At 40.6% G+C, this 24,802-nt stretch overlaps 1 protein-coding gene across 4 annotated transcripts in view; it reads right to left on the bottom strand.

Annotated features, from left to right (window-relative positions):
- Positions 1-299: 299 nt before the first annotated feature.
- The window catches only part of DENND2C (DENN domain containing 2C), a 90,406-nt gene continuing 65,903 nt past the window's right edge, over positions 300-24,802 (bottom strand). For 2 of the 4 annotated variants that reach the window (XM_060625428.3, XM_060625429.3), the window contains exons 9-19: positions 22,138-22,247; positions 20,081-20,150; positions 19,362-19,439; positions 18,623-18,763; positions 17,848-17,996; positions 16,953-17,130; positions 11,357-11,398; positions 10,370-10,475; positions 3,921-4,160; positions 3,595-3,681; positions 300-2,169 (exon numbers count right to left, since the gene is read on the bottom strand). In XM_060625428.3, coding sequence (XP_060481411.1) covers positions 2,138-2,169; positions 3,595-3,681; positions 3,921-4,160; positions 10,370-10,475; positions 11,357-11,398; positions 16,953-17,130; positions 17,848-17,996; positions 18,623-18,763; positions 19,362-19,439; positions 20,081-20,150; positions 22,138-22,247 — 1,233 coding nt within the window. In that variant the 3' untranslated portion in view covers positions 300-2,137. Of the gene's footprint in view, positions 2,170-3,541; positions 3,682-3,920; positions 4,161-10,369; positions 10,476-11,356; positions 11,399-16,952; positions 17,131-17,847; positions 17,997-18,622; positions 18,764-19,361; positions 19,440-20,080; positions 20,151-22,137; positions 22,248-24,802 lie in introns of those variants that run through there. The other 2 variants (XM_060625430.3, XM_060625431.3) reach the window with 2 other exon arrangements.

Raw genomic sequence — 24,802 nt, 5'->3', positions numbered from 1 at the left:
GTCGTCGCAGCACCGTCTCTGGGCCTGGTCTCCCAGCTCCCTTTGACTAAGCAGGCCAATACCAAATAAGGTCGTCGGACCATATGCCCTGCCCTGTGTGTGTGCGATCCAGACCCAGGCTTTGTCTGCCAGGAGCCTGGAAATGTTGGCCACGGTTACTAAGTCGGGTTAGTCTAGCATCGATTCGGATTGTCTTTCGAACTATCATCAGATAAACGTGCTAGTTATAGATTTAAGTAGTGTAGAAGGTCTTTACATCTTAAGCAATTTTATTTAAAATTCTAGAGATCCATGGAATTTTTGTTTATTCATTAAAAGATCTATAAACAACATTTTATACAAATCTTGAGCAACTCTTTTTACAAATATGTCCAGAATTCGTTATACTTTACAAAAACAAAATAAAACAGACCTAAGAAAAGGAAGTAGCTTCAGGTCACAGGGATAAAATAAGACCTCAATCCCTGATACAAAGGTCTCCTCACAGAGGGACGGTCAGTGTTCACCACTGTAATACCTCCTACCCCTATTTTATAAACAATTCCCAATTACTGATTTTCCTTCAGGGTTGGGGTGGCAAATGGAGAGATGTCTGCTAAGAGCCCCACTGGGGTTAGCTGCTTAATAAACATTTTACAAAAGATACAGGCTCAGTTCTATTTTTTAGGCCCATAAGAATTATATAGCACCAGCCTTAAATGGTATCTGCTTCAGATTCATTCATGCGCACCTGAATGGGTTGTAATGACAATACTGTGCAAGTCAATAAACTGCATCATAATACAACTTGTAAGGTTTGGTTAAGTTGGAATAAATATTTTTATGCCAGTTAAACCCATCAACAGGAATTGAAGAAAAACAAATGGACATCTGTAACATTTATCACTGAAAACACACCATCACTGATAAATCCCTACTACGATTTTAGATACTAAGAGTCGGGGTGATTATGTGGTGAATGTCCAGGAAATGTTCAGTCTTGAGTCCAATTTAATTAGGGCAAAAAGTCCAACAATTGTAGGGGAACCAAAAATGAGTCTCCTTTAGGCACCTATAGTTTGAAGTCCCTTCTCAGAGCTGAGAGTTGGCTTCGAGCTTCAAAGAAAACTTTTTTGATAGCTGTGGTCCCACAGAGCTCAAATTTCCATCTGCAGGACTAATCAACTTTCTCTGTGTTCACAAATGAATAGTCCTGGCTTCAGTTCTGGCTCTGCTGCAGAACTCTGGGCAAGTTAGTCAACCTCTTTGAATTCCAGTTTCTTCATTAGTAAAATGCGAGATGCAAGTATCTCATGAAGTTGACTTGAAGACTGAATAAGATGACATACAGGTACCATCATGCATGGCACACAAAGACACTAAAAAAGGGGGGAGGGATAGTCTCATGCCCTTGCAAGGATGTTTTCCTGTTCCAATTCTACCAAGTTTAATGTTGACAGGCTACTCACGTGCCACACAATGTGGAGGAGCCGCAAGGTATCTACTTGTATGAGATCCTCAATAACAGTGTTAATAAATAGGGCTTCCACGGAAGTGCGATCCCCTCAACAGAACGTCAGGCTGGAGGTACAGAAATGAGCATATTCCCTGCCTCAGCTCAAACAGCCCATAGGTTTAAAGCTGCCATGATATTTCAGCGATGAGAATTACGTGTGTAGGGCATATTCTGCACTTCCATCATGTTCCCCAGTACCTGAAACTCAGAATTTCTCTTATTGTGCTCATCTTTGAGCTGTTTGTTTATTTTTTTGAGCCAGGTGCCCCTCCTCTTTGAGCAGTTTTTAAAAATGCAACACCAAATCCTTCCCTAGTAAAAGACAAATGCCTTCACAGACTAAGCACATAACACAAAGAATGAGCCTAAGAATCCAATAGAAAAGGCTACTGGGGGGGGGGGGGGTTGGGGGTGGGGAATGGAGGCAGAGTAATTAGAACATTGGTTCCAGACTACTCTCGACAACTCTCCAGTGATTACTACAGCAGCAGCAGGAGAATCCTCCAAGGACCTGGCCTGCTTTGTAACCTTTTCAACTTTTCCAGGATTTTGTAGGCTACTCCAGGGCCTCCTGACTCTTGGAAAAATATTTTCTTTGGCACTTTCTGTTCTATTTAGGATGAAGACAGTCTATCAAAGATTTCATTTCTTCTGCAGAAATTTCATTTTACTTCCTAAAGAGAGAAAAAAGTAGAGTGAACTCTCATTAGTTCATTTTTATTTGTTGTACATTATTTCAGGAAAGGGATTAACTATTTAGTCATTTAGAACAGCCCAGGAGTAAGCCACCATCCAAAGCTATCAGGGGATGTGGTTACCAAACAAACCAACTAACCAACCCCAAATGTCTAATTATAGAGGTAGAAGAGAACTCAGACATCACCTAATCCAGTGGTTTTCAACCATGACTATAGGTTAAAATCACTTGGCCTGATCCCCAGAGATTTCTTGGAGCCTAGCATGGAGGAAATTTTCATTTAAGTTCCCCAGAGATTAAAACATTGTAGTCAGAGTTCAGAATCACTGATTTGATCTAACCTCATGGTATAAAGATTAACAGCTCAAAGTATAATTTGCCCATGGTCTCTCAGCTAGTTAAGGATAAGGCCTAATTTTAATTAGGGGCATGTATTTTTCTTTTTGTACTGAAGTATAAATGACATACAATGTCCTATTAGATTTAGGTGTACATCATAGTGATTTGACATTTTTATACATTATAAAATGATCCCTATGGTAAGTCTAGTTACCAGGGGGTACATATTTCAAAGACCAATATAAACACCATGGAATGCAGGTTCTTCATTGTTTTGGGATACCACATCACTGTTCTCCAATATCACAAAGGATAATAAAAAGTTAGTTATAATTGAAAAATCATAAACATCTGTGTTTCTTTATGAAGTGTAAAATTAGAGTTGTAGGAAATCCTCTTTTGCCTCAGATGCCCTCTAAACTGGGTGTTTTAAATCTGAAGTTCATGGATGGGCTTCAGGAGGGTCCATGAATACCCTAGAATTATATGTAAAAATTGTATGTTCTTTTTTTTCATGTTTATTTTTTTATTTTTCAGAGAGAGACACAGCCTGAGTGGGGGAGGAGCAGAGAGAGAGGAGACACAGAATCCAAAGCAGGCTCCAGGCTGTGAGCTGTCAGCACAGAGCCCTACATGGGCTCAAACCCACCAACTGTGAGATCATGACCTGAGATGAAGTCGGATGCTTAACTGACTGAGCCACCCAGGCGCCCCTAAAAATTGTATGTTCTAAGCATACTTTTCTGGGGAAAAGATCTACAGTTTTTATGAGATTCTCCCAGTGATGTGACCTAGAAAAGATTAATAATCATGATATGCAAATTCTTATGTTATCTGAGGAAAACAGACCCAAGGACAACTCTGCTGGAGAATCCTGACCTCTGAGAAACACTTCCTTTTCTCCAAAAAAACTTTGGAACTAAGTCATGGTTTATGTTCAGTGTATTTGAGGTCATATTGTTGATTTGATTATAAAGCTTTTGTGAGGAGGCATACTTACTGCACAAAGATGTTGTTGTTTTTTTTTTTTAGTCACATTATCCAAAAAGAAAAAGCAACTCACCAAGACTCCGCAAAATTCTATTCATCCCACTGGGCTCAGACTCTGGAATTGTTTCCAAATACTGGAGGGCCCGGACCTCAAACAAACCTACAAGGAAAACTCATGTTGGTGAAATTTTCCAATACTTACTGAAAATCACTTAAATAAACCTCTGTGCTTTCTACCAGTGTGATTCCATAGCTGAAACAAAATTATAAGATAAATATTTTCCATAATAACAACCTAGATTTTGAGCCCTAGGCTTTATACCATTTTTTGTGTATATTATTTTCAAATGCTCCAACTGCTCACTAAATACAGAGGGATAACTTTATGATGAAACTGACCTTTCACCCCACTTTTCCGAAGCTCTCGGTCCTGGATGAAGCCTGCAAACATCTGAGTTTCCATGAAGAGATCCAGGAAGTGGCGTACACTTCGGGAGGTGTGGGATTTACGGAATGGTTCCCTTTGGAATACACGCTCCCCACGCTCAGTGACAGTCATGCTCAAAGAATAATGTCCCACCAGCTCCACGAAAAACCTCACAAATGCCTCGGACACCAGAGAGTTGAGTGTCACGTCTGCTGCAAAATGAAAGATAAATAAGGAAGAAAGAAAAGAAAAACCCTAAGTTTTGTGTTTATGGGAAATGGTTATGAAAGTCGTGTACAGGAAATCCTAGATCAAAGGACTGAGAATCCCGATTCTTGGCTCTCTTGCACACACCATGACCTGCACAAAGTCAGTGGCTTATATTTTTAGTTTCATTTTCTTCCCACACATACTCTTGTTACATCTTTCAGCCTGGCTTGCATATCCGTGATCTCACTGTAACTGCTCTTTCAAAGGCCACCAGTGAGAACCAGCCAAATTTAATCTGCTTCACTATTTCTCTCTCCTTTAAACTCTGCTGCATTTATGTGAACCCCCTCCTCATTCCTCCTCTTGCCTCCCACAACTTTATATTCTCCTGATTTTTTGGATCCCTCTCCTGCTTTTATGACCAAGCATTTGTTTTTCTCTTGCCTCTTCTTCCTCTCCCTAAGCATGGTCCTCAGACCACCTCTCTTCAGCATTCCCACCCTTAAAGAGCTAACTGGCATAGAGATAGAGCTGGCTTTCCATGTTGATAATTCTCAACCTTACATCTCTAGCCCTGATATGTCACCAGAACTCAGGTTACCTACCTATCATTACCATGATGGGTAATCATCATTTGGTTGTCCCGTTACCACTTAAATTCTATCTGTCTAAAAGTCAAATCAGGTCCTTTTGAGAAATTGGTAAAATACACATGTTCAAAATCAAATTCATTCTATTTTTCCACCAAATCAGTTTCTCTCTCAACTTTCCCGTTTCATACTATAACCATTATTATTCTAGAATAATTTGAGTGCTTAAGATATGTCAAGCACTGTATTTAGAGCTTTTGTAAGTGTAATGATACAGTGGTCCAGGTATTATTTCCTTTTTACAGCTGAGGGTAATGAGGCTCAAAACAAAGACATTCTCCAGGGTCATCTCATCTATTACAGGGAGAAGTTGCCAGACTCCCAAGTCAGGTAATTCTTAACCACTGTAACATGAAATATATTGCCTTTCAGGTTCCAGGCTCAAACCTCAGATTCAACTTAAACTCCTCCTTTTTCTTCCATATCTAGTAGTATTTTTTTCCCCCTTCATGATATCTCTTGCTCTTTCCATTAGCTCCGTGCTGGGCTGGGAATCGGGCCTAGGTTTGGTCAGAGTTGTACCATGAAACAGCAGTATAATGGGAGGCAAGTTGCTTTACACCTGCACCCCCCCACCCCACGGCCTCTCTTTCCATATCTGTGCAATGAGGTGGCTGATGAGGTGACCACTAATGTCTCTTCTGGCATTACAGTGATTATAAAGTACATTTTTAAAATATTTTGTTCAACAGACATCCTTCTCCTCTCTTTCCTTCTGTAGCTGAGAATCCATGATCCATCATTGCTTTTATTGTCAACACCTGTGCCCCAGTCTCCCACCCCTTCCAGTTACTGTCCCATTTCTCTTCCACTTTACAGCAAAACTTTTCAAGAGTTGTTTATACCTGTTGTACCCTTTCTTAATCTAATTCCCTTTGTTCTAAAAATTATGCATTTCTATAACTTATCTTCAATTATTTGTTTTAGTGTATATGCTTTGTAAATTCTTTTACATGTATAAATCTTTCATAAGGTCACAAGTGAAACGAACACACCAGTACCCACCCCAAAGTTTAAAATAGATCAGATCATCAAGGGTTATCTCTGAAGCTCCGTGTGATGCCCTCTCTGAAATGTTCTTCCCCTACTCTCCAATAGAGGGCGACGATTCTCTGCGATTTTATATTTATCATTTCCTTACCTGAGATTACAGTTCCTCTATACACATAGGCAACCCAACAACATATTTTTAGGTTTTTGTATGTCTTTGAACCTTATGTAAAACAGATGTTTGTAAGACGCTTTTCTTTTTTTTTTTTTTAATTTTTTTTTTAACATTTATTTATTTTTGAGACAAAGAGAGACAGAGCATGAATGGGGGAGGGTCAGAGAGAGAGGGAGACACAGAATCTGAAACAGGCTCCAGGCTCTGAGCAGTCAGCACAGAGCCCGACGCGGGGCTCGAACTCACATACCATGAGATCGTGACCTGAGCCGAAGTCGGACGCTTAACCGACTGAGCCACCCAGGCGCCCCTGTAAGATGCTTTTCTTAAGGCAACATCCTCCTGTCAATGAACAGTTTTGCTATCACATATAATGCTGCTATGAAGACTATTTACTTGTTTCCTAATTATCATGTTTAAGAGTTTCTCTAGGGTATATATCTTAAAGTTGAATTGTCAGTTATAGGATATATATACACCTTAAAATTTTTTTTTAAGTTTATTTTTGAGAGAGAGAGGGAGAGCGTGCACGCATGAGCAGGGGGAGGGGCAGAGAGAGAGGGAGTCACAGAATCTGAAGCAGGCTCCAGGCTCTGAGCTGTCAGCACAGAGCCTAACGCGGGTCTCAAACCCACAGACCGCGAGATCATGACCTGAGCCAAAGTCAGACACTTAACCAACTGAGCCACCGAGGTGCCCCAGAATATATACACCTTTAATTGTACTAAATGATGACAAATTGTTTTTCCAAAGCAGCTGAAGTAATTTACACATTCTCCTCAATGCCTGATATTGTCAGACTTTTTAACTTTTGCCAATATGGTGGGTACAAAATGGTATCTCACTGTGGTTTTAATTTACATTTCCTTGATTTTGATGAGGGTGTACACCTCTTCATATATTTATTGGCTTTTCACGTTTCTTCTTCTATGAAATGACTGTTCATATGTTTCCCCCATTTTTCTACTGTGTTGTACATCTTTTTTTTTTTTAAGATTTTATATATAAGTAATCCCTACACCCAATGGGGCCTGAACTCATGACCCTGAGATCAAGAGTCACACACTCTATTAACTTGAGCCAGCCAGGCACCCCAAGTTGTTCATCTTCTAACTACTGAATTATAGGAATTTTTATTTTTTTATTTATATGTTTCTTTAGTTTTATTTTTTAAAATGTTTCTTTATTTTTGAGAGACAGAGAGAGACAGTGTGAGTGGGAGAGGGGTGGAAAGAGAGGGAGACACAGACTCTGAAGCAGGCTCCAGGCTCTGAGCTGTCAGCACAGAACCTGACTTGGGGCTCGAACTCATGGACGGCAAGATCATGACGTGAGCTAAAGGCAGATGCTTAACCAGGAGCCCCAAATTGTAGGAATTCTTAAAAATAAGTTCTGAATACTATTCCTTTATTAGTTATATTTGTTGAAAATAGCTTCACCTAGTTTGTAGCTTGTTTTACATTTCTTTTCCATGGTGACCCTTAATGAACAGATTTAAACAATTTATGTGTCAAATTAATCAACCTTTTACTTTATGGTTCCTGCTTTTTGTGCCATACTTAAGAAATCCATTACTGTCCCAAAACATAAATTATTTTTTAATGTTTATTTATTTTTTTGAGAGAGAGAGAATGTGCGTGCACACAAGTTGGGGAGGGGCAAAGGGAGAGAAATCCCAAGCAGGCTCTGTGCTGACTGCGCAGAGCCCAGTATGGGGCTCCGATCACAAACCCGTGAGATCATGAGCTGAAACCAAGAGTCAGATGCTCAACCGACTGAGCCACCCAGGTGCCCCCTAAAATATTTTCTTCTATTCTTCTGTAGACATTTAATGTTTTACTTTTAACATTTACAATTTCTTTTTAAGTAGGCTCAGTGCCCAATGTGGGGCCTGAACTCACGACCCTGAGATCAAGAATTGCACTAAGCCACCCAGGCCCCCCTTTACTTTTAACATTTAAATCTTTAATTCATCAGACTTAGTTTTAGGTACAGATTGAGGTATGGATCATATTCATTTCTTTTCATATGGAAAACCAGTCACCCTAGTATTGTTTACTGAATGGTTCATTCTTTTCCTGCTAATAGGCAATGTTGGTACTGACACAAATTAAGTTTCCTTATGCTTACGCATTTTCTGTTCTTTCTTTCCCTTGCTCTGTTTATTTCTGAACCAAAACCAAATGATCTCAATTACTGTGACTTTCTGATTAATCAGTGTTTTGTGGGGCAGCCCCTTCAATGTTGTTCTTTTACAGGAGTGTCTTAACTATTCTTGGCCCTTTCTAATTCCATTAAAATTTTACAAAAAGCTGAGGCGCCTGGGTGGCTCAGTTGGTTAAGCATCCAACTTCAGCTCAGGTCAGGATCTCACGGTTGGTGGGTTCCAGCCCCGCATCGGGCTCTGTGCTGACAGCTGGGAGCCTGCAGCCTGCTTCGGATTCTGTGTCTCCCTCTGTCTGCCCCTCCCCCCGCTCACACTGTCTCTCTCTCTCAAAAATAAATAAACATTAAAAAAGAAATTTTACAAAAAGCTGAATGCCATTCCAATTCTCTCTTGAACCTTCCTCAGTCTTGCTTCCTTCTCACCATCTCACTGCATCTGCTGCTACCAAGGTCTCTAAGCCCTTCCCATTGTCAGGTCTGCCGGTCAAACTTCAGTCTTCATCTTACTTGGCCTCTTCGTAGCATTCAACACACTGTTTACTTTCCTTGTGAAATACACTCTTCACTCAGTTTCTATAATATTACTCCTCTGGGTTTTTTTCTCCTCCTTCACTAGCTGCTCTTGTAGTTTCCCTGCGCTGGATGCTCCTCTTCCCTGCTGCCAAACATCGGAAATCTGGCCACAACATTCCCAGCCAACCCAAGGGCTCAATCCTTAAATCTGTTATTTTCTATCTATACTCACTCTATAGGGGGTTATCTCATCTGGTCCAACAGCTTTAAAACAGCAAATTCAGTTCAAATCTGAATCCCAAATTCATGTATATAAATGCCTACTTGGGGGCACCCGGAGCTCAGTCGATTGAGAGTCCGACTTCGGCTCAGGTCATGATCTCACGGTTGGTGAGTTCGAGCCCCAACTTGGGCTCGCTGCTGTCAATGAACAGATCCTCTGTTCCCCTCTCTCTCTGCCCCTCCCCTGCTCATGCTCTCTCTCTCCCCTTCTCTCTCAATAAATAAATAAATATTTTTAAAAAGTCTACTTGATATCTCTAGTTGAATGTCTGCTGTGTATTGGATATCCAGTGGGTTTCTCAATATTCAAAACTGAACTTTTAATTATTTCTCTAAAGCTGCTCCTCCCTTCATATTCTCCATCAGGAAACAGCCTTAGTTTTCTCATCTGTAAAATGGGGATGAAATAATGATACCTGCTTCATAAGGACATTACAAGGATGGAATAAGATGTATGCTAAGTGCGGAGCACAATGCCTGGGACACAGTAAGCCACTCAGTAAATATTGTTCGCCCATTTATTCAACAAATATTTATCGAGTACCTACTTACTGACTATTGTTTAACGTACTGGAGATAGGGGCGCCTGGGTGGCTCAGTCGGTTAAGCGTCTGACTTCAACTCAGGTCATGATCTCGCGGTCTGTGAGTTCGAGCCCCGCGTCGGGCTCTGGGCTGATGGCTCAGAGCCTGGAGCCTGCTTCTGATTCTGTGTCTCCCTCTCTCTCTGACCCTCCCCCATTCATGCTCTGTCTCTCTCTGTCTCAAAAATAAACGTTAAAAACAAAAAAACGTACTGGAGATAAAGCAAAACAGACTGTTGCTGCTCTCATGGACCTTACATTTCTAGTACATCAGATGGTGATAAAAGCCCTGGGGAAAACTAAGGTCAGGGAGAAGGATAGGGAGCCTTGAAGGAGTGGGTACAGTTTTTAAAAGGACAGTCAGGGGGCGCCTAGGTGGCTCAGTCGGTTGACCTTCCGGCTTTGGCTCAGGGGTTCGTGAGTTCTAGCCTCACATCGGCTTGTTTTGAGCACAGAGTGCACTGCGGATCCTCTGTCTCCCTCCCTCTCTCCCTCTCCTCCCCTGCCTGCACGCTGTCTCTCAAAAATAAATAAAACATTAAAAATAAATAAAAAGGACAGTCAGGAAAGGCCTCACTGAGAAAGTGACATCTGAGCATGGACCTGTGGGGAAACAAGAGCTTGAGCCATGTGTATTATCTAGAGAACAGCATTCTATGAATGGAACAGAGCAAGTGTAAGAGTACTGAAACCGAAGGGGACCAGTACATCTGAGGGTCAGCAAGGAAGCTGATTATAAGCTTTCCAGATCACAGGCAATCTGATACTTTGGTACATCCTTTAGTAGGGTGCTGGGCATTCAGTAAGTATTTACCGCCTTGACTTTGAGGCTTCAGACCATTTATCTCATACCTTGTGAAAAATTCTGCTCCTGAGCCAAGATTTCATTTCGTTCTTCCAAAATCTGCATCAAGGCAGCTTGGAGTTTAGGAGGTAGAATTTCACCCTCATCAGATACCTTAAGGGACGAAATTGAGATTTTTCAGGACCTTTGAGAGAGAAAATCTCAAACATATACCAGTTAAATCCCCAAAATTTCACCGGTGACTTTGTATAGATTTTGGCTAAAGACTCAGTCTGAACCTTCTTTCCCTACATTCAGCAGAATTCAGGATGTTTATGGTATACATAACTGTCTTTAAATACATATATATATTTACGACGTTTTCTGGTACCTTTCCATCAAATATCTCTCATCTACAAGTCTTACACTGTATTACAAAGATAATCCACAAATAAACAGTGTTTCAAACGCTTTGAAAAGAGACAAGTCTCCTTTTTTACCCTGTGCTGAGTGCTCACACACTTATATACAGGCTACAGAGTGTTGTCCTAAGCAGGCTTTGCTAACTCTCCCTTCCACTTTCAAGACCCAGAATAAATGACCACTGTGGTTTTTTTTGCCCCTACTGTACTGTACTATTACACCATTTCTAAAACTTTATACATATGTCCACTCCTCCTTCTCATTGTTAGATCATAAGGTCTGAGAGGCTCAAACTGCGTCTTACCTTTAGGTTTTAACAGAGTATCTAGACATAATCAATGTTGGATGCTTGTTACATTCAATGAAATTAGATCCTTATACATCAGCCCATCTGGATGTCAAAGGAGGGTTACCTCTTTTGAGAATGACATTTAATCTTTTCCTCCTTCCTTCTTTGGGAGAGACAGCTATAAACCTAACCCAATTTTTCAGGTCAATCTTGTATGATTGGCCACAGTGTCAGTATGTGTAGGAACTAAAAGTCTTGCCTGAGTCATCTTCTCTAAGTACTTTCACATATTTTCTGTCCAATTATCCCCAAATATTATGTAATCACCTCATTTGTTACTTACCTCCTGTAAGAACTTGTCTGCACAGAGATCAACTATCAGCACCTATGGGATAAAGGAGCTAGGTAAGTTAAACCAGAGACATTCGCAGAGACATACATTAGGCACTGCTAGATCAGGAAGAGTGTTTGATTCTTTCAAGCAATGGAAATAGTTTTAAACAAAATTAAGTTCAAGTTGTAGCCCATTTAAATTTTTTTAATGTTTTATTTATTTTTGAGAGAGAGAGAGAAAGAGAGAGAGAGTCAGAGCATGAGTGAGGGAGGGGCAGAGAGAGAACGGGACACAGAATACGAAGCAGGCTCCAGGCTCTGAGCTGTCAGCACAGAGCCAGACGCAGGGCTCGAACCCACAAGTGGTGAGATCATGACCTGAGCTGAAGTCAGATGCTCAATCGACTGAGCCACCCAGGCGCCCCAAGTTGTAGCCCATTTAAAAGTTAACTCATCTCGGGTGCCTAGATGGCTTAGACAGTTAAGCGTCTGACTCTTGACTTTGGCCTGGGTCATGATCTTGAAGTTCATGGGATTGAGCCCCGTGTAGGGCTCTGTGCTGACAATGCAGAACCTGCTTGGGATTCTCTCTCTCCCTCTCTCTCTGCCCCTTCTCTGGTCATGCATGTACGCATACCCTCTCTCAAAAATAAATAAACATTTAAAAAAGAATGATGGCAGGCACATCTATACATTAAAAGTGACAAACCATACTGAGCAAATGCAATAGTGGACTTTATTTGGGAGTGATGCAAACAAACTATTAAACATTTATGAAATGGAGAGATGAACACTGGATTGTATTAATATTAAAAGAATTGTTATTAAATTTTTTAGGTGTGATAATGGTATTGTGATTATGTTTAAAATGTCCTTGTGTTATAGAGATTTATATTGTAATATTTAACAGCGAAATTATATCAGGACATGCTTCGAAATATTATGGGAGAGAGGAGTGGGTAAGGGTAAAGATGGCCCCATGAGTTGGTAAGTGCTGAAGTAGGGTAATTGGAGTTATTTTAATCTTTTGTTTACTTTTACTATGTTTGAAATTTTCCACAGTTAAAAGTTAAAAAAAAAAGGTTAGTACAAAAATCAGCTGTGTTTCTATACACTAACAATGGACTATTTGAAAAAGAAATTAAGAACACCACCAATCCCATTTTCAACTGCATCAAAAAGAATAATTAGGAATAAATTTAGCCAAGGAAGTGAAAGATCTGTACACTGAAAACGGTAAGAATTGATGAAAGAAACTGAAGAACACAAGTATGTGGAAAGATATTCTGTGCTCGTAGATGAGAAGAATAAATAGTATTAAAATGTTCATACTACCCCAAGCAATGCACAGATTCAATGCAATCCCTGTCAAAATTCCAGTGGCATTCATCATAGAAATAGAACAAACAATCCTAAAGCTCCTATGGGACTCCAAGTTCCCTGAATAGCCAAAGCAATCTTGAGAAATAACAAAGCTGGAGGCATCACACGTCCTGATTTCAAACCAGGTCACAAAGTTACAGTAATCAAAACAGTATGGTACTGGCATAAAAACGCACATAGATCAATGGAACAGAACAGAGTCCAGAAATAAACTCATGCATAGTCAGTTTACAGTAAAAGGAAGCAAGAATATGTAATGGGGAAATGACAGTCTCTTCAATAAATGGTGTCGGGAAAAACAGCCACATGCAAAAAACAGAAACTGGACTCTATCTTATATTATACATAAAAATCAACTCAAAATGCGGTGCCTGGGTGGCTCAGTGGTTAAGTGTCTGACTCTTGATTTTGACTCAGGTCATGCTCTCACAGTTTATGAGTTCAAGCCCCATGCTGGGCTCTGCGCTGACAGTACAGAGCCTGCTTGAGATTCTCTTTCCCTCTCTCTCTGCACCCCCTCCCCCAACCCAAAACAAATAAACTTAAAAAAATATCAACTCAAATTGGAGTAAAGACTTGAACATTAAGACCTGAAACCATAAAGGGTAAGCATCTTGACAATGGTTTGGTCAATGAATTTTTTGGATTTGACACCAAAAGCAAAGGTAACAAAAGCGAGAAATAAACGAGTAGAGGCATATTAAACTAAAAGCTGCACAGCAAAGGAAACCATCAATAAAATGAAAAGGAAACTTATGAAGTGGGAGAAAATATTTGCAAATTATATATCTGATAAAAGGTTAATATCCAAAATACATAAAGAATTCATACAACTCAACAGCAAAAAACAAAACAAAACAAAACCCAACAATGACCAAAAACTAAAACAAATACCAAATAATCCTATTAAAAATGAGCAGAAGAGGGTCATGTGGCTGGCTCAGATGGTACAGCATGTGACTCTTGATCCTGGGGTCGTGAGTTTGAGCCCCATGTTGGGTGTAGAGGTTACTTTAAAAAAACAAATGAGCAGAGGAACTGAATAGACATTTTTCCCAAAGACATGCAAACTGGCCAAGAGGCCCATAAAAAGGTGCTCAGCATCACTGATCATTAAGGAAATGCAACTCAAAACCACATTGAGACATCACCTCATCTCTGTTAGAAAGGCTATTATCAAAAAGACAAAAGATAAATGCTGGAGAAAAAGGAACCCTTGTGTACTGTTGATATGAATGCAAATTGGTACAACCACTATGGAAAACAGTGGTTTTCCTCTTCAACATGAGGGTGCACGTATCTTTTCAAGAGGGTGATTTAATTTTTATTGGATATATGCCTGGAAGTGGGATTGTTGGATCACATGGTAGTTCTATTTTAAATTTTTTGAGGACTTCAATATACTTCCTAATATACTAGTACTAGTATAGTTCACTGTCCATATTAAAAAAAAAAAAGATCCTTACCTCCTATCATATACAAAAAAATTAAAAACTAATGGCAAAGGGAACCACCTGGGTGGTTCAGTCAGTTAAGCCTCCGACTTTGGCTCAGGTCATGATCTCACAGCTCTTATGGGTTCCAGCCCCCCGTCAGATGCTGTTGTCAGTACAGATGAGATGAGGGGAGGGGAGGGGGGGAAGGGGAGAGGAGAGGAGAGGAGAGGAGAGGAGAGGAGAGGAGAGGAGAGGAGGAGAGGAGAGGAGAGGAGGGAAGGGAAGGGAAGGGAAGGGAAGGGAAGGGAAGGGAAGGGAAGGGAGGGAAGGGAAGGGAAGGGAAGGGAAGGAAGAGGAGATAGCACTGCACACTAACCATAAAAGGAAAAGACCAATAATTATGACTATATTAAAATTAAGAACTTTTGTGCATTAAAAACATCACTTTAGAGAATAAAAAGGCATGCCACAAAGAGGCTGATACCCAGAATATAAAAATACCTCTTACAAATCAGTGAGGGTAAACAATCCAGTAGAAAGATAGACAACGAATTTTATAACAGATGATATTCACATGGCCAGTAAAGATGCACACCCCCAACAGTAATCAAGGAATGCAAATTAAACCTCAACGAGAATACCACTCCACATTCACCAGATAGGCTACATCATACAAACTGATGATAAGAAGTGTCAGGAGGATATGGAACAACAGGAACTCTCATACATTGGTGGAGGGGGTTTAACTTGGCACAGCTACTTTGGAAAACAGTTTGATCTTATTTACTTAAGTTGAAGATATGCTTATCCATGACCCAGCAATTCCATTTCCAAGTATATACCCTAGAATTGCATGCACATATGGACCGAAGGTCATGCACATGAATATTTATAGCAGCATTATTTGTAGTAGCCCTAAACTGGAAACAACTCAAAAGTCCATCAACTGTAGGATGGGTATTCACACAATGGAATAATACGCACAATTAGAATGATGGAACAGCTGTTAAACTCATCCACAGGGATGAATCCTACAGACACAAGGTTAATCAAAAGAAGCCAGATAACAAGACATCCAGATGGCCAACCGACACATGAAAAAATGCTCAACATCACTCATCATCAGGGAAATACAAATCAAAACCACCATGAGATACCACCTCACACTTGTCAGAATGGCTAACATTAACAACTCAGGCAACAACAGATGCTGGCGAGGATGTGAAGAAAGAGGATCTCTTTTGCATTGTTGGTGGGAATACAAGCTGGTGAAGCCACTCTGGAAAACAGCACGGAGGTTCCTCAAAGAACTAAAAATAGAACTACCCTATGACTCAGCAATTGCACTACTAGGTATTTATCCAAGGGATACAGTTGTGCTGTTTTGAAGGGACACATGCACCCCCATGTTTATAGCAGCACTATCAACAATAGCCAAAGTATGGAAAGAGCCCAGATGTCCATCAATGGATGAATGGATAAAGAAATATTACTTGGGAGTATTACTTGGCAATCAAAAAGAATTAAATCTTGCCATTTGTAACTACGTGGATGGAACTGGAGGGTACTATGCTAAGTGATATTAGTCACTCAGAGAAAGACAAAAATCATATGACTTCACTCATATGAAGACTTTAAGAGACAAAACAGATGAACATAAGGGAAGGGAAACAAAAATAATATAAAAACAGGGAGGGGGACAAAACAGAAGAGACTCATAAATAAGGAGAACAAACTGAGGGTTACTGGAGGCGTTGTGGGAGGGGGAATGGGCTAAATGGGTAAGGGGCACTAAGGAATCTACTCCTGAAATCATTGCTTCACTATATGCTAACTAATTTGGATGTAAATTTAAAAAAAATTAAAAAGTAAAAAAAAAGAAGTAATTATAATAAAAAGTAATATATTTGGCTACAAAAAAAAGAAGTCAGATAAAATATATGTCTATACACTGCACATGAGTCCATTTATAACAAGCTTAAAAGCAGACAAAGCTGAACTATACTGTTTAGGAATAAATGGGTAGGATGTAAAACTATAAAGAAAAACAGGTAAATGAACACCATAACGGTCAAGACAGTGGTTACCTTTCATGGGGGTGGGAAGGGAACAGTGACAGAAGGTGGCCTGATGGAGACTTTTCAAGGTGTCGGTGGCATTGTCTCCACCGCTGTGATGTTTCCATTCCATTCCAATGTGGCTTACGTAAGCATTCACTTTGTGATAATTCATTTTGTTTTGACCACACTTCTCTATATGTGTGTTATATTTAAAACAATTTTTTTTATTTTTTTAAAATGTTTATTTACTTTCGAGAGATAGGGAAGAGCACGAGCAGGGGAGGGGCAGAGAGAGAGAGACACAGAATCCACAGCAGGCTCCAGGCTCTGAGCTGTCAGCACAGGGCCCGCCGCGGGGCTCGAACTCACCAACCGTGAGATTATGACCTGAGCCGAAGCCGGACGCTCAACCGACTGAACCACCCAGGCGCCCCTTAAAACAACTTTTTAAGTTAACCCAGAGTAGTTCTTGTGTTTGACTTAAAACAAACAAAAAGACCTGCCCTTCGGAATAACACAAGAACGAGCCCATGGCACCACCACAACTTTGGATTCATGTGCACTATGGAATTTTTCTCACTTTAATAAAAAGATACAAAAAATAGGACGGCATAGTATATGAATATTGCCTTTTAATACGAATGACGACTCCAACACTCTTAAAGGCAATCTGTTTTCATTTGTCAGTGCCCTGTCTTTTCCACAGGTACGATTTCTCCCATCTCACCTCTTCAATGGGGAGGTCCTGGAGCTGCGGTAAGGAGCAAGACAGGATTCCAATAAGGAACGGAGTGGGTGAGCACACGATGTCGATCATAGATGCTGGTAGGACCGGGATGTAGGTATGCTGCCAGGTGAACGGATACAGTGTGGCAACCACAGCATGGCCACATTTTGACAGGGTGCTGGCCAGAGAAGGAAGCAGAAACGGTGTGACGCACTCAACAGGTGGAGGAGAATGGTTCAGATGGGATGTTACAGAATTACCTGACACCGGTTAGTGATCACAGATGAGCGATTCTGTGAGGACTCATTAAGTTTTGACATTTTGTTTACATTTTTAACTTAATTCACAGAAAAGTTTTAGTCTTAACCAGCTTTTCCCCACAATTTATATTGCTCAAAGTTAATGTGTACTTAGATAAAGGAATGCCAACTAATTTCTTGTTTGAGTATAGTTGACACGCCATACTGATGTTACCTTAGTTTCAGGTGTCACCAACGTGACATTGGTTTCAGGTGTAAACATAGTGACTCCAAGTCTCTCCACATTATACTATGCTCACAAGTGTTGTGACCACCTGTCAACCTTAGCATTACAGTATCATGGACGATATTCCCTATGGTGTACCTTTTATCCCATGACTTATTCATTCCAGCAGTATGAACCTTTAACAACGGTTTAAGTAAAACACATTTAGAAAGATAAATTCACTGCAATCCCAAAGTGACGGCTATAGCCTAATGCCAAATAGCTCTGGATTACTGACCATTTGGAGTTCTCCACGTCACTATGGCATTAGGTAACTGAGATCCTCCAGTTTTTGTAAATGCCCAAATTTTAAAATAGCGAAAACAAGTGAAATACCAGTAGGAAGTGACATATTTTACAAATTTCTCACCTTAGGCTGTTGGCAACAAAGATTACCCTCCGTTCCAAAAGGAGGGAGGCACAGACCCGGATGAGATTGCACACACTCAGGCACTTAAAGAGACATTCAAAGTCAACATGTTCTAGTCGGGAATCCAGTGGTCGGCAGAGTTCAATAGACTGAAATGAAAGAATTCGAATCAGGGGAGTTCAGGTTGGAAAACAATCTATAATGACACCATTAATGGATCCTGTCATTCTTTTACAGGGGAAATTCAGGAAAAAGGTTTTGCTACAGAGTTTGTGAAGCTGTCTACAGCTACTCCCAAGACCTAACGCCTAATTATTTTTTTTAAGGATTTTATTTTTTTTAAATAATCTCTATACCCAACATGGGGCTCAAAATCATAACCTTGAGTTTAAGAGTCACATGCTCTATTGACTGGACCAGCCAGTGCCCCCTAATAACTTCTTTTCACGCTGTAAGTTTCTGGTAAAACCTTTTATTTTACCAGACAATAGCATGTATAATCATCATTTATCACACTGCTATTGTTACAAACAGGGCTCAGTCTACAAAAGGCAGAAAACCTCTAGCTCCTAGACGGCTCGACTATCTCACAACTGGACTAACTCACAATGTCTCACAACTGGCCATTTCACCAGTGATTTTTGGTACTAAAACACATTCTGCACAGTTTATGGAAAAGGGAAATCTATGCCCTGAGGCTTCTGGAAATTCTGCCTATTAGTGTAAGGCCTGCTTTTTGGTGGCTATCAAGCCTTTTCAACATGAGCTAACTTACCCCATCGCCAGCCCCAGGGAGGTAGCTCTTAACTGTGATGGTGCGTCCAGGAGCTGGGAAGGGAGCTTCCATGACACTTCGCATGAATGGGTAAACCAGGGCTGGAGACATTTCCCTTCTCTTCTCCACTTCATCCAGAATCTGCACGTGCAACGTATGTTACTTTATTAGGGACTCAGTTCAAACACATAAGGAACTACCAAACTTGGTGCACAAGCTTGAAAATTACACCAACAGATTTTAAGACAGATAAGCTTCCGCAACAAAAAAAAGTTCATTAAAGGCCTCGTATCTCTTGGGGGTATCTTTATATCTCCAAGAAAAGTTACTCAAATCAATCCACTTATTTTTAGAAGAGGAGCTCCTTTCCACCTCCCTACGGTAGGGGCAGAGAAGGGGACACCGACCGTGATATCTTGCAGTTTGGGGTCTGGGAAAGACTCATGAGGCAAGGTAAGCTTCGGGCTAAGTTCGCCTTGAAGCTGGGAGGTTTGGCAAATCAAAATGAGATGACGCAACAACATAGTGACTCCGGTAAACTAGACAAATGTAAACATAGTCTAGTCTAGACGAATGTAAACCTTCAAACTTGTGGCTCTAATCTACTACTGAGAACCCTTCCTAAAGTAGTATGCTGGAGTCCGTGTCACAAGACATAGCCCAGTGAAATCATCAGAAACAAAACGTACTCGGAGCCCAGGAAGCACAGCACCTTTCCCAGGGCTCATTCTGCACTCACCTTGGAAAAAAGGTTGAAGCAGCCCAGGCGGCTAACCATGCAGTACACCTCAGGGAGTCGCTTCCCTTTGCCTTCTGGCTAAAACAAAACACATCAAAGCAAAAATGACGCGGCACAAGTCTTTGTTAATTTGAACTATGAATACTCTCTTGGTACTCTTTAGTACAGAGTAGGAACCAAGGCTAGATGGGAAAATGCTAAAAAAAATGATAGCATGATTTATTCCAGGTTTAGTGGCAGCATCTAAACAAGAAGCAAGTAACTCAGAGCTCCCGCGAATGGCTTAATTCACGCCATCCCTTGAATAGACCCAGGCTGATATTTAACCACTCTGTCATTGGTTTCTTCATCTATTACAAACACACAAGTAATAGAAGAAGTCCACACCCTTCTTATTCTGGGACACTCGTTGCTAACTCCAACCTCGCTCTTACTAGTTAAAGCTAATGCAGCTTCTTTAATACATGGGTGATTATGCAGCCCTCAAACTCATCTAGAAATAGAGTTTCTGAAGTTCCTAGTCTGATTCTATTGTTTCTTTTTTTGTTTGTTTCTTTTTTTTTTTTTTTTTAGTAATCTCTACACCCAGCATGGGGCTCGAATTCACGACTTCCAGATCGAGAGCTGCACACTCTTCCGACTGAGCCCGCCAGGTGTCCCTGGACTCTACTACAGACTCTATTGCCCAGCCCTGCCTGTAGAACAAGCCTGGTACTTACCAAGAGCTTCTTACAGTAACCAAACCAGCGGCTCCCATCTTCACCAGTTAAGACAAAGGAGAATGTTTCACTGAAAAAAAATAGTCGATAGGTGAGATCTAAACAACTAATTATTACATTCTTCATGGAACAAACTATTTTTTTAAGTTTGTTTGTTTAGAGTAGGGGGGAGAGAGAGAATCCCAAGCAGGCTCCACACAGTGCAGAGCCCGACGTGGGGCTCGAACTCACAAACTGTGAGATCACAACCTGAGCTGAAGTCAGACGCTTAGCCAACTTAGCCACCCCGGCGCCCCAGAACAAACAATTTAAAATTAGTGTCCAACAGCAGTCATTTTGTGATGTAAGAGGAGGCATTAATACCACATTTATTGCAAGCCACCCTCCTCCTGAGGAAGAATGTCCAGGCCTGAGAATATCTTGCCTGACACTGTATGTGTGAGAGAGAAAGTACAGAATGACCTTCTGATGCCACTGCCTTTTACTTTCTTATTTACCCAGTCTAGCTATTAATCAAGCCTATTTTCCTTTTAGTGAATATCTGATAGAGTCTAACATTTAGGAAAGGTATTTTTCCCTTCCAAATTCTTCTATTTAGTTCCGAGAGGTCCTATGGAACAGTGACTGGCAAAGGGTTATATCCTTAACTATAAAAGTTGCTAGGAAAATTATCAGCTCCTCACCGGAAACATAAGCAAAAGATTTGCAGAGCAGGGCACCTGGGTCACTCAGTTAAGCCTCTGACCTCAGATCAGGTCGTGATCTCACAGTTCGTGAGTTCGAGCCCCACATCGGGCTCTCTGCTGTCAGCATAGAGCCCGCTTCAGATCCTCTTTCCCCCTCTTTCTCTACCCACCCCCACTCTTGAGTGCTCTCTCTCTCTCTCAAAAAAACATTAAAAAAAGATCTGCATAGTTTATAAAAAGAAGACCAAGAAAGAAATTCATCTGTATAGTTTATAAAAAGAAGACCAAGAAAGAAATTCATTAAAAATCAAAGAAATCCAAATTTGAGCAGTGAATACATACATCTATATATGGCCAAAAACAAAGATTGAAAGGGAATATGCCAACATAGTTATTATCTCTGAGTGCCAGAATGCCAGTGACTTATAACTTCCGCTTTTTATTTATTCCTCTGTATTTCCCAAATGTTCCAGAAAAAAAAAAAAAACCCATATAACTCATTGGGCAGAAAAGCCAGCTATGGAGCGGCCAGGCCATTATGAAAGAAGCTGCTTGTGCAGTTAGCAGTGCACCTGACAGCTTAAGACCATCAGGATTGATGGTTCAGAGAGGAGAGTGGCCATCAGGCCAAACTGGTTAGGCGAGACAGCAGCTCAGACTGGAGGCAACGTGAGGCAGAAAGGCAGAGCAGCTACTTAGGCAACAGCCGAGGCTCTCCTCCAGCAGGTTATCTGTATGTGACACGGTTCCAGAATCACGCTTTTCCACCTAAATAGCACGGTCAATAATTACAGTTCTGAACTGAGCAGTTATCTACTTACAAGCAGGATTCAGGGAGGATAACTGTTTATTAATTGAACACAGTTCCCTTGAGATACCAGGAAGAAATTCCTTATCTTCCCTTCTCAATATGCTCACACCTCCCAATCTGGATCCTCCCTTTGTACAAGTTCTGCAGGGGAACGTACAATCTGGGCTGTGGCTTCCGTCAACTTGAAGGAGGAACAAGGTGCAGACACCGCTGTTTTACCTCCTAAGTAGGGTCCCTAAGCCCAAGTCCTTTTTCCTTTTCTGTCCACTTGGTGGCATTTCTGATTGTACATAAAACGGAACTTTTCCCCCCGCAGAACTGGCCAACTGCAGAGCTTCTCAAACTCGTCTTCCCTTTGACACTGAAACTATTCCATGTTTTTCTTTTTTGAACTCACATAGGAAATGTTCTAATTCTGTTTCTTCCTTTCCTCCCACTGCATCCTTGACCTGCTACAGTGTCCACATAGCTTTAACTGCTGGCTCTACCCATTTCTCAAACATTCTGATTCTATTTTTGCAGTTCCAAAAATGAGAAATCAGATTAAGGAACCCATTTACCTCTTGAGTTCTGAGGTTGGCACCCAGTCTTTTGAGTCAGGAAAACAAAACTTGGGGATAACTTTGAGCCTCTCTTCAGTGTCTTTGGACTGCTTAAAGCCATGATCACCCTGAAAAACGGAACATTTATAGGTGACTAGTATTCTACGTAAGCAGAGACTATATATACAAAACAGCCTAGTCATGGGAAAAGACGTCTCTGATAAGCCTAAGTAGTCATCTCAGCACAGTGTTGTGTTGTTTCACACAACAGGAAGGCCAAGGCCAGTAATCACTGAAGATACACTGAGAACACGGTTACTAAGAATAAAGAATCCTATTTTGACATAGAAATAGTTACTTGTGGAGATCCTATAATCTGATGTAAGAGGAGTGGCTGAAAATAGTTTCTAGTCTAGAGGTGGAATCGTAATTCAGGATTCACATACTAGTGGAAACCCAATATTTTAATAAATCATGGGACATAAAATAAAAACCTATTCTATAGCACACTGATAGCAAAAGCCCAGTTAGTGCCAGATACTCTCTGATCAATAGTCAAAGGTGTTTTGAATGTTATTTAGAAAAGATACTATTTTGGGGTGCCTGGGTGGCTCAGTCAGTTAAGTGTCCGACTTCGGCTCAGGTCATGATTTCACGGTTCGTGAGTTCGAGCCCCGCATCGGGCTCTGTGCTGACAGCTCGGAGCCTGGAGCCTGCTCCCGATTCTGTGTCTCCCTCTCTCTCTGACCCTCCCCCCATTCATGCTCTGTCTCTCTCTGTCTCAAAAATAAATAAACGTTAAAAAATTAAAAAAAAAAGAAAAGAAAAAAAAAGAAAAGATACTATTTTTAGAATCTATCCCATATATAATCATTTCCTTTAGCATATAATCTTTGCTAACTAATTACTAGTTTGCAACTTCCTGTAAAATTTTAGCGTGGAAGGGCTTTGTGTGCAAGTCTGGTATCATACTTAAAAGAACAATCTAAATTTAGTTAAACCAAAAGACATTTAAAAATTAGTATGGAAACAAGCAGAAAATAAGTCTATTATAGCCATAGCACCCTCATGTAACTAATACAAATTAATCCTTTAATTTAATTTCTGAAACAAAACATGCAGCCATTCTGAATCACCTAGACATTCATTTAGCTCTTCAGAAACGGAAAAGCATTCTAACAAAAGTTCAGTTGTCTAATCTTCTATTATTTTTACATTGTTAAATGACTCGGAATCGTCTTCATTTACGGTTTTCCACAACACAATCAAGAGAGACTTGGTCAGCTCTCTCCCTCCTTAACTTATGGGAGCCTAATGCACAAGGATGCTAAGTAATTTGCTTAGAAACATCCCTGAATCCCTGCCAGACTTAGCTGGGTCCTTATCTGGCTCTGAGCCCGTTAATTCAGGCTTTGTTGCAACCTCGAGATTTCTGCAAAGGTAAGACTGAAAAATCGGAAAAAAAAATTAAGCTTCTCTTTATGGGAAATTGAACTCTTCAAGACTATCTGCATTACATCATTTTAGACTTTCATGGTTCAGTGTTGTGACACTGTGGCTCTCAGGCTACACTGAAGAATTTTATAAGAAATTAAACAGTTTTGTTTACAGTAGGAATGTTGTTGAGCACTTTTTTTTAAGGTTATTTTTTTCTGAGAGAGAGAGAGAGAAAGAGAGAGAGAGCAAGCGGAGGAGGGGTGGAGAAAGAGAGGGAGAGAGGGAATCCCAAGCAGGTTCCGCACTGCCAGTGCAGAGCCCAATGCGAGGCTCAAACCCACAAATCACGAGATCATGACCTGAGCCAAAGTTAAACGCTTAACCAACTGAGGCACCCAGGTGCCCTAGCACTTTTTTTTTTTTTTTCTAATGAGAACTTATGCAGGAAATGTCTCTTAGATTCCATTCCAGTACAGTTGTGCTCCACTAGCTTTTTTTGGTGAAACACGTAAGTGGGGGTTTAAATCTCAAGTCCCAAAGCAGCTGAGCAGATAACTTAAATAAGAGACATGGTCCAAGTATTAAGATGGAGAGTGAGGAGATTCCCTGTTTAAAGGGATCACACCTTACCAAGGCTCATTACATAATTTGCAGAGCACAGTTGCAAGATGAAACTGTGGACCCGTTGTTCAAAAAGCAGGAAAAATTAAATACAAAATAAACTATAAAACTTTTTGTTTTCTTCTGTGGTTTCTCTCTCAATCTACAGTGTGGGGTTCCTGTTTGCTTTTTAATGTTATGCCCTCTCAGGCATAAGACAGAAAATCAAATAATATTTGTTAATAATAGCTACCATTTATGAAGTGCTTACTATGTGCCAGGGACTGTGTTAAGCACTTTAAATACATTATCTTATTAAACCCTCACTAATAATGGATAACATTCTATAGTGCTGACTATATGCTAGACACTATTCTAAGTGCCTTATACAGCTCATTTAATCCTCACTGCAACTCAACGGGATAGACATTACTATGATTACCTCCATTTTACAAACGAAGAAACCAAGGCACAGAGCAGTTAAGTAACTGCTCAAAGTCACAGTGCTAATTAGTGGCAGGTGCAGAGAGTTGGCTTAGAGTCCATGCTCTAAACTGCTATCCTGTTCTGTCATATTTATTGTTCCCCTCATCACGAATGAGAAAACTGAGGGGCGCCCGGGTGGCTCAGTCGGTTGAGCGTCCGA

The sequence above is a fragment of the Panthera onca genome, chromosome C1, assembly GCF_046562875.1.
Source record: "Panthera onca isolate mPanOnc1 chromosome C1, mPanOnc1 haplotype 2, whole genome shotgun sequence".
Lineage (NCBI taxonomy): Eukaryota > Metazoa > Chordata > Mammalia > Carnivora > Felidae > Panthera > Panthera onca.
This window is presented reverse-complemented; position numbering and strand designations above follow the sequence as displayed.